Source organism: Harpegnathos saltator, unplaced genomic scaffold (assembly GCF_003227715.2).
Source record: "Harpegnathos saltator strain DR-91 unplaced genomic scaffold, Hsal_v8.6 scaffold58, whole genome shotgun sequence".
Lineage (NCBI taxonomy): Eukaryota > Metazoa > Arthropoda > Insecta > Hymenoptera > Formicidae > Harpegnathos > Harpegnathos saltator.
In genome coordinates, this window is record NW_020230404.1 from 473425 (window position 1) to 482657 (window position 9233).

General features: G+C 44.3%; 1 protein-coding gene across 1 annotated transcript; it reads left to right on the forward strand.

Moving 5' to 3' along the window:
* Positions 1–1260: 1260 nt before the first annotated feature.
* LOC105183429 (uncharacterized) lies at positions 1261–8705 on the forward strand. The gene is made up of 8 exons (XM_011141528.2): positions 1261–1486; positions 1743–1858; positions 3107–3358; positions 3758–3943; positions 5595–5940; positions 7146–7261; positions 7832–8077; positions 8191–8705. Exons 1-8 carry the CDS (start codon positions 1313–1315, stop codon positions 8378–8380), a joined length of 1626 nt encoding a protein of 541 aa, XP_011139830.2. The 5' UTR covers positions 1261–1312; the 3' UTR covers positions 8381–8705.
* The last annotated feature ends 528 nt before the right edge of the window (positions 8706–9233 follow it).

Here is a 9233-nt window from a genome sequence, read left to right on the forward strand (position 1 = left end):
GGAAGTTCGAGCGAGATGTCGGAGCTGCAGGAGAGAGAGAGAGAGAGAGAGAGAGAGAGAGAGCAGTTGCGGCAGGTTAAAGTTTCTTCTAGTCGTCGGAGCCCAGTCAAGTCGCGATATTGCAAACACAAACGTCCTTCCGGCCGAGATTGCGCTCGTCGAGCGCGATATCCTAACGAGATACTCTCGGACTTTAACGAACGACTCGTTAATTTTGTGTCAGCGCCGTGTCCATCGACGTGTCTCGACCGATATCGAACGGCGACCGCGACGAGTTGTGTGCACTGTCTTCCTCTCTCTCTCTCTCTCTCTCTCCCTCTTTCATTTTTCGATATACTTTTCGCCATTCCCCGTCGTGATTTCCAGCTCTATACTCATTTCACGATAAGCAACGCTTTCTTTCTATGCTCAGCCTCAGGTTCGCGCGGCGAACCACCCCCCTGCTACTATTTTGTGTAGATGCTGCGTCGGACAGCTGCCGGACATCTGCCGGACAGCTGCTGCCTCGCATCCTGCGCGATCCCTTAGTTTTTCGTTAGAAAAATTGCTGCGGCCGGCTTTTCTTTCCCTCGGCGCCTTCCTGCCATTCGGCGTCAATATGACGGCAATATGGTGCGTTGAATTTTCAAACAGATAGCCGGCTATCTCCAGCCGCTAGTCGCGACTCCGAGGAGGTCGAACAGAATGGCTGAGAAATTCATCTGAACGCATCGAACAAATTCCAAAGTTTCTTGCTCGGTTTCACAATCGTTTAATCATCAATGAATTCACTCGATAAATCGACATGAAAATTTTGTTCTCTATTACACTTGGCGTGCGCTTCTCTCTCTCTCTCTCTCTCTCTCCCCCTCTCCCTCTCTCTCTCTCTCTCTCTCTCTCTCTCTCTCTCTCTCTCTCTCTCTCTCTCTCTCGCGTACTCCATCGATACGGTCTTAATCGCGCGCGCCTTCCAACCTTTTTAACGCGAACTGACGCGTGATAGCGAACCTAAACTGAAGTTTAAAGAGGAAACGACCGGCATCAGAGCGGATTATTCGCCATTAAAGCCCGTGGCAATAATGCGATAAATGAAGTATACTTCATTCCAGACGATAGCATCCTGCGATCCGTTGCGTCTGATAATCCGTAATTAATCATTAACCCGCTGTTAGAGTACGCCAAAGGTAGAGACCGGCTTGTCGCGTTTAATTGCATTAATGCCAAGTAAATCGGCGTGGAAGTTACTAGCGTTCTGTTCTGCACGACAACCTTGCGTCAAAGATCCAGCTGATCGTACTCCTGTCACCGAACTTGAAGAAGAGGAGGAATCGAAATGATGCTGACGAAGCCGCTGATGATTTTCCTGCTGCTCGTCAACGTGCAGCTCCGCGAGACTCGCGGTTACGTGAGGCTGGTCGAGCCCTCGAGCAGAAGTAGGATCTGGATGAAGAACTTTCCGGAAGAGACGAAGTCAGACGAGGCCGACTTAAACTGCGGTGGGCCAAACGTACGTACACACACACACACACGAGTCAAGCGACTCCTCTTTCTCTCCGGCTCAAGCGCGTCGAGCTATCGATAATCTCGGAGTTGCGAGAGCGCTCGGAGACGAACTCTCGCGAGAGCTGAGGGTTCTCTCCGTTTAATTTCGCGAGTCGATCTCTCTCCGCCTTCCGGCCGGAGGAAGGGCCGCTTAATTAATTTCATACTTGAGGCGAAAAATAGCGGTACGTTGGGAAGCACGTTCTCGTTCTCTTTTTCAGGCACAATACGACAAGAACTACGGCAAGTGCGGCGAGTGCGGCGACGATTACTCCTTGGCCCGGCCGCGGCCAAACGAGAACGGAGGCACCTACGGCAAAGGAATGATCAGTCGTGCGTGAGTATATATCGGATTCGTAATCTCATCGCGAGCAAAGAGGAGAGGTGAGGCTGGAACGGCGTCACACGGTGGTCTAAAGTCGTAAAAACTTGGCAAAAAATCAATTTTTCTAATTCGTTCAAACATCATTGAAAATTATCGCAATTCCAAGAAGAATAGAAGCAAGGAACAATTTCTTGAATTTTTATTTATTTGAATGTTTGAACGAACGTTACCTTGAACGCACAATACAAGTGGATAAAAATGAAGAATTTTTAGTACGCTTGACATGCAGCCTTTTCTGCACTTTATCTACATCAGTCTTTAAATTAGTTGGTGGTTTACTAAAATGTTTTAATACAACATATTATTATTTCACATGCATACTTTAAGTATTATTCGCAAAATTGACAAATGAGCTTAGCATATCATATATATTCGATGTAATTTTTAACTTCATACAACGCTTATAGAAAATCGATACCGCAACTTTATTTATGTACGATTTACAAGCTTTAGTCATCCTTAGCCACAAGAAAGTTTTATGGTCAAGTTGATCAGAATATATCGATACTCTTGAAGCATGTGAGGAAAGAAGTTGCTGCTTTCATTTGCCGATTTCGTTTCTATAATAAAAAATCAGGCAAAAATTAAGTTACAGTCGTTAGCTACATAATTGTAATTTTTGTATATAATTACAAGAAAACAATAACTTTCTTCATATTTTCCTTGTTTTTATTAGATTTTCCAAGTTGTAGTAAAAAAACTGTTAGCGTTATAGTAAACATAGATAACGCGCGCGCGCGTGTGTGTGTGTGTGCGATATTTAAGATAATATTTAAAAAATAAATTTATTTATATTTTACCGAGCAGATAGTCTATCTCATTTTATCGTTGTATGTTATTATTATTATTTTTATAAAGATATTGGTGATCTTTAAATTTCGAAAAATATGAGCTTAACGATAGAAATATCGGCAACGATATTTGTCTTCGTGTGACATTTAATTGTAAAAAAATAATCTAACTCTTCGACGCTTCGATCTTCAACAATTACAGACCAACAATTATCTCGTACCCCAAAAATTAAGAGCCCCACACTGTATATAACTTTTTTACATCGTTTATATCATACGCGAGTTATTGTCACTAAGGATATTAATTTTTGCCAGCCGTATCTAGATCGGCCGTATTTAGACCACTGTGCGCGTCAGCGGTGTCGCATGAGCTCGCTTGACCGCTACACGACACCGTCATCCCTCGCAGGTACATTGCAGCTTCCGTCATCGGCGTGGTCATTGACATCTTAGGCTACCACCAAGGTCACTTCGATTTCGACGTCTGTCCGTTGAGCACGGACGAACAACTGGAAACCAACGTGTGCTTCTACAAGCATCATCTGACGTTGGCTGACAGTAGCAACCACGTCTTGAACTTCACCAGCACGCAGTGGAGGACGTCGATCTATGTCAGGCTGCAATTGCCGCAAAATCTCACGTGCAAACATTGCGTCTTCAGGTTGGGTCTGCAAGTCCTGAATATCTTGATTTTTACATTCCGCTCGACCTTAATTCCGCCGGTCTCGAGTTTCGTTCGAGTAACATGACTTCGATGTCGCGGTTTATCGGCAAGACGTAACTTAACGACGAATATCGCTAAGGGGGGGGAAGGCGTTGAATCGAATTCTCGTTGAGAAACTTTCTCTCTTAAGTTCCATGAATGAAATCCACGAGGATAAATTTATTAATGGGATATCCAGGGACACGGAGCGACCTCGCGCGGTCCTGCGTGGTTACACGTCGTGTGTAGCACAACACTGTTCAAACCGGAGTTAGGTACACAACCGGAAGCGGAAAGTGGATCATCGTTATAGGATACCGTACGATAACTCGCAATATTGTTTTAACCCTGATGCAGGATGCACTTTCGAAGCAAGGACAGCGACCTCGACGACAACGAGCTCGTGATGAACAACCTGTTCGGTCTGTCACCGACTTGGAGAAATTGCGCTGACATCGCTATCTTAAAAGCCATTTCAACCGACAGAGGGAATCTGCTCCGACGACTTCAACTGGACCAGTATGAGAGCGAGCAGTCGAATTCGTCGAATTAAGAATTTTGGTAGAATCGATAATCGAGCAATGGGAGCAAGTGTCGATCGGTCTTCAGTGGGAATATGAAGGAAGTTAAATGGCAGTGGGAACCTTCCGACGCGACGACGACGAGGACGGGGGATTAGATTCGAGCAACTGTTAAAATTCGGGCAGGTGAAACCGATGAAATCGTCACCGCGCAGATTCAGAGCTCCGTTTAGAATATTTCATCGTGGAAAGGGTATTGTATTCTCTCGAAGGAACAAAATGCTGAATTTTCTCACATTATTCGCATCATTTTAACCTCACGTTTATCCTCACGTTGTGTCGTTGCTACGATGCGAACACGTCCGATTTGAATAAAACCACTTTTCGACAACGACACTAATGAGATGCGTTTCAAGGACTACTCTTCCGTTTATCCGCCTCGAGTAATATTAACCGGGAAATAATTGGAAAACAAGAGGGTAAAAATGTCGGTTGCACGAGACGATAGGGAGATAAAACGTTTCCGCTGAAACGAATCTCCGGATAATCGGCACGAATCCTCCGCATTGTGTGTCATTATTCTCGAAAGAATTTCTACCGTAAGATCCAACGTGGTTTCCCGAAAAGGACAATAATCCAGCGTTCGATAACATAGCGGTGATACGAAACTACCTGCCTGTAACTTGATATCGCGACAACGCCGCATTGTTTAATGATTTCCAAACAATTGGCATCGTGGCAGTAATTAACTGAAACATCGTAATTTCAAACATCGTAACATTGTATTTAATGCAATTCGAGGCATCTGCTATTGCGACATCGTGAATTTCAGATGTCAATTGAATTCTCTCGGATGTTTATATGCACCGTTAAACAAGAGATGATTTATTGCATATTAAACACAGCTGCCGCGTTACGTGTACGTGCGTACGTGGCCGGGTGCGTGCATGCGTGTTTCTCGTCGTTTTGACGTCGTCGAAGTTCAAACCTGCGCATCATGTCAACAGTGGATTAACGAATTGTCATACGCCCCGTATATTGACGAGAAGCCCGCATGCACGACGTTGTTTCACGTGAAAATTTCAAAAATCTGTCCTTTCGTTTGTTGTTTTTTTTTTTTTTCCCCCGAGATCTACGTGAAAACTCAATTATAGGAGATAATTGCGGCACTTCCAATTATAGAGTCGGCGATTACAAGAATACCGACTCTCTCCACCCACACCCACCCACACACACACACACACACACACACGTCTCTCTCCTGAAAAAAGAAAAAAACGGCATATTTGAATGGATATAGCGCATTGTTCGGCGAGCCGCGAGTTAACGTGCACGTTATTTTGAACACCTTGGCGTGAGGAAAAATAACTCGATTGCATTACGTCTGGCGTGCAAGCCAACAAAATAAAGCAAATATCGTTGCGGCACAAATTAATTCACGCGTAGAATTCACGCAGAAACGGCATCTGAATCCACAAAAATTCGCAAGTCTCGTGTTTATACGCGCTCGTCAATATCGCCGCCGTCTCCCTCCTTCCTTTCCCGATAAATACTAATAGTTTCTTCATTATGCTCATTTTCATCGCATTATTACGCGTTTGTACACGTTGATACACAGCCGACTCGTCCTTATCGTATGTGCCTCTCATTTTTCGCCGCTTGACGTAATTCGCAACATCTGATAAGACAATTGATAAGCAGCGATCGTCAACTCGATGCGGAGCGTGCAGGGGGCAGGCTTATCGGAAAATGCGCGGCTATATAAAGAAAATGAAGGCGACACTCTCATGTTACATCACGGAGCTCTACCTCGTTTCCGTCGACCGAAGAAAAACGCGGAGAAACGGAATGGCGTTCGCGAAAGTATTGGTCCTCGCGCTGGTGGCCATCATTCATTTGCAGGAGATTCACGGCCATGGGATGATGTTGGAGCCCATAAACAGAAGCAGCGCCTGGAGGAAGGGTTACCCAGTAGAGCCCAACTACACCGACAACGAGCACTTCTGCGGCGGACGCACTGTACGTATACACAGAGTAACTTCCAAATAAGTCGCGCCGGACTTGCCAGGAGTAGCCTTTGATTGATCCAGAGCCGGGTTTATCAGCTAAACGTTGCTCCGGCGGGATTTTACATAGACTTTGCCCGGCGGAATCTGCCCGGCGCGAAATTTCTCTCGCTGAACCTTCCGTGTGGAAAGCATAAAAGCGCAACGACGAGACGCGCGTTTGCCGAGTTTCTCGACTTAACGCGGGATAACTCGGTAAAGATTAATTAATTTGTATTGATAACAATCCAACAAATGTGGAAATTACAGATTTGTCCGTTGCATAGAATATTAATAGCAATATACGTGTGCGGAATCAAAACGAAATCCGCAATCAAACGAGACTTATTTCACAATTTTATAACAATCGGTCGCTTTGTCCGCGATATTGCTTGTTCCGTGAAAATTATACAGATTGGATGTGTTTTTAGGAGATAGGCGAATATTGAAACACGAAACAGCCCGTGTCTCTCGGAAACGGAATATATTGATCGTTTATGTGGATGTTTATATGAATATTTTCATTATTTCCGCATCATGTATAATCCGATATGATCTTGTTCTCGAATTACCATTTGTTTCGAGTTTCATCGAATAATTACGTGTTCGCCTGTTTTTAGAGGAGGGAAAAAACATTCGGAAATATATGCTTATATATAATACGTATAATTGTAATAAGCTTCTTTCCCGGCTCTTTCGTCGAGTTTGCACAAAGATGGAATATATATTGAATTCAGGGAGAGAAAATTTTAAAAGAGGTGCTGCCGCTCAAGGAAAGTTATAGCGTTCTATATTTCTTCTTTCTGTAAATCACCGCGATTTATCTTCACTCCTGAAGGAGGCCACCAGACAAACAGCGGTGTATAAGGGAATAGGATGCGCCGATGCGGTAGAGATGAAAGTGGGACGGTATTTACGATTGAAAACTGACACGATTATTCGTTTAATGAAAATAGCAACGTACGCATAGACGAAGAGCGAAAGATCCCGGCGAGTTAAACTTTAAAGCTGCGAGTCGACGTCAACACTAATTCCTTGCTTTACGATACGAGCGGACTTTGCTTTGAAATATTTTCGCCTCGTGAGCTCGCTGCACGCCGAGACGTTTCGTACGAACGCTTCCGGAGACCGTAAGCAATGACGAATCTTGCAATCGGATGGGTATTTCTTTTTCGTCAGGTTCAACACGTAAACAACAATGGCAATTGTGGAGAATGCGGTGACAATTGGGTCCTACCTCGACCACGGCCGAATGAAAATGGGGGCTTGTACGGAACCGGTCTCATTACGCAAAAGTAAGTAAAACGTATCATAATACGTATCAGGTGTGTCTACAACGAAAAATATCAGACACTTTAGACAGAACGACGAACAGAAAGACGACGAAAATATTTCTCTCTTTTAGTATAATTTACTCTCTAAAAGTGAATATCACTGTCAGTGAAACTCACTGTCAATCAGCGATTATCACTGACTGATTGTCGGTGCTAAGTGTACCACTGAAAGATTCAGCTGAATTTTTCATCGGTATACCGAAGATAGAACATTTACTTGCAAATGAATAAATTTTGCTCAAACGTGTTTGCACTGACAATCAACATCACCAATCAACCAGATGTGTCGATCGCCTGACTCGATAGTAAAGTAGTTTCATGAGAAAAAAGGCGTGAGACCGCCACTTGAATCCGTTCTACTACGTAAATTTTTTTATTCAGAGGGTAAAAGTTGACATTTGCGGGAGCAGTTTATTTCGTCACTTTTGCTGCTTTGCTTCCGTCGCGCGCATCCGTCGCAATTGATCACCAGACAAACAAGTTTCAAATTTTTTCCAAAAATAATTTTCTCTCAAACTGACTCGCTCGCAGATATAAGGAGGGTGACGTCATCACTATAACTATCAACCTCTCAGCCAGCCACTATGGTACCTTCGAATTCAGTATCTGCCCGTTGAAAAACACGAAAGAACTGGAAACCGACGAGTGCTTCGAGCGGTATCCTCTGCCGTTGGCCGACGGTAGCGGCTACAAATTTCCTGTCCCGAAAGAAAACAAGAAATACTATATCAAAGTGGTCCTGCCGAAGGGTGTCACGTGCGAGCACTGCGTGCTCAGGTGAGAGTGCGAGAAGACGCGTTTGGCCGACAACGGCCGATAAAGAAGTTGGCCGAAACCAGTTCGAAATATCGTAACATCGTCGTAATAATATTCCATCAATTCCGATTTAGGTGGCACTACCGCGCCGGAAATACCTGGGGAATATGTCCGAACGGAAGAGGAGCAATGGGCTGCGGTCCTCAGGAGACTTTCAGAAGTTGCGCTGACATCTCCATCGTCTCGAAGGACCGTTGGTCGTCGGATATGACCATTCCAATAGTGCCCATCGAGGTGGTCGACAATCGCGTGTATTACGATTAATGAGGAAAACGAGTAATCTCGCGAGCGAGTAAAAACGCGAGCCTCATCACAATGTTTCATTTGACGAGGAAGTTTTCCACTGCTTACACCCAAGACTCGACCGCGGACAAACGAGGAAATGTGACAACGGCAAATATTTCTGGAGCATGACGAATTAAACACCGGAAAGCCGATGGGACGTGAATCAGATTTGCGAGTCTGATTCGGTGCCTGCGGGCATTTCGAAAGAAATTGGACGCTGCATTCGAATCCGCTGCCATCCAAAGGCTGCGCCTCATGAGGCTGGTTATTGGAAAAAATATACATTGTTCGACCTCTGTTTGGAACTGTAATTTATTTTGTCATATTTCCTCACGGCGTATATTGTTCCCGACAACGATGGCGCGCAGCGAGAAAAAACGCGCATTGGCCTCTCAATAAAATAAAATAATACACGGATAGCCGGCATTAGAAAGCGTGCAGCGCGCGTTTTGTAAAATATCGGTATGTGTTCCCAGTGGAGCGTACGAGTCGACGTTAACCCTTCGTTGGCACACTTAATTTTTTCTTGCTCAGTTTGCTGAGGCTCAACAACGCTTTTTTGGCGTGTCCTCGTTTCAGTATCTCGAAATATGTATTTATCACGAATGTACGGATGTGTATTGTAGTTTTAGGAGATGGATTCGAAAAATTGGTCGATCCTATCCTCAAAGTGAGTAGATTTAAGATATAATAGAGAAAAGAGAGAGAGAGAGAGAGAGAGAGAGAGAGAGAGAGAGAGCATTGATTTCACGGCAAAGGAAGAGAAACAAGTAAAAATTTTTGCATATTTTAAGAAGCGAGTTCCTTGCTTTCATGCGCAATAATCCAAGAT

Coding starts and splice junctions, on each gene's coding strand:
- LOC105183429 (XM_011141528.2), top strand. CDS start 1,313: ATGATGCTGACGAAGCCGCTGATGATTTTCCTGCTGCTCGTCAACGTG. Junction 1,859..3,106: donor AAAGGAATGATCAGTCGTGC/GTGAGTATATAT, acceptor CATCCCTCGCAG/GTACATTGCAGCTTCCGTCA. Junction 5,941..7,145: donor ACTTCTGCGGCGGACGCACT/GTACGTATACAC, acceptor CTTTTTCGTCAG/GTTCAACACGTAAACAACAA.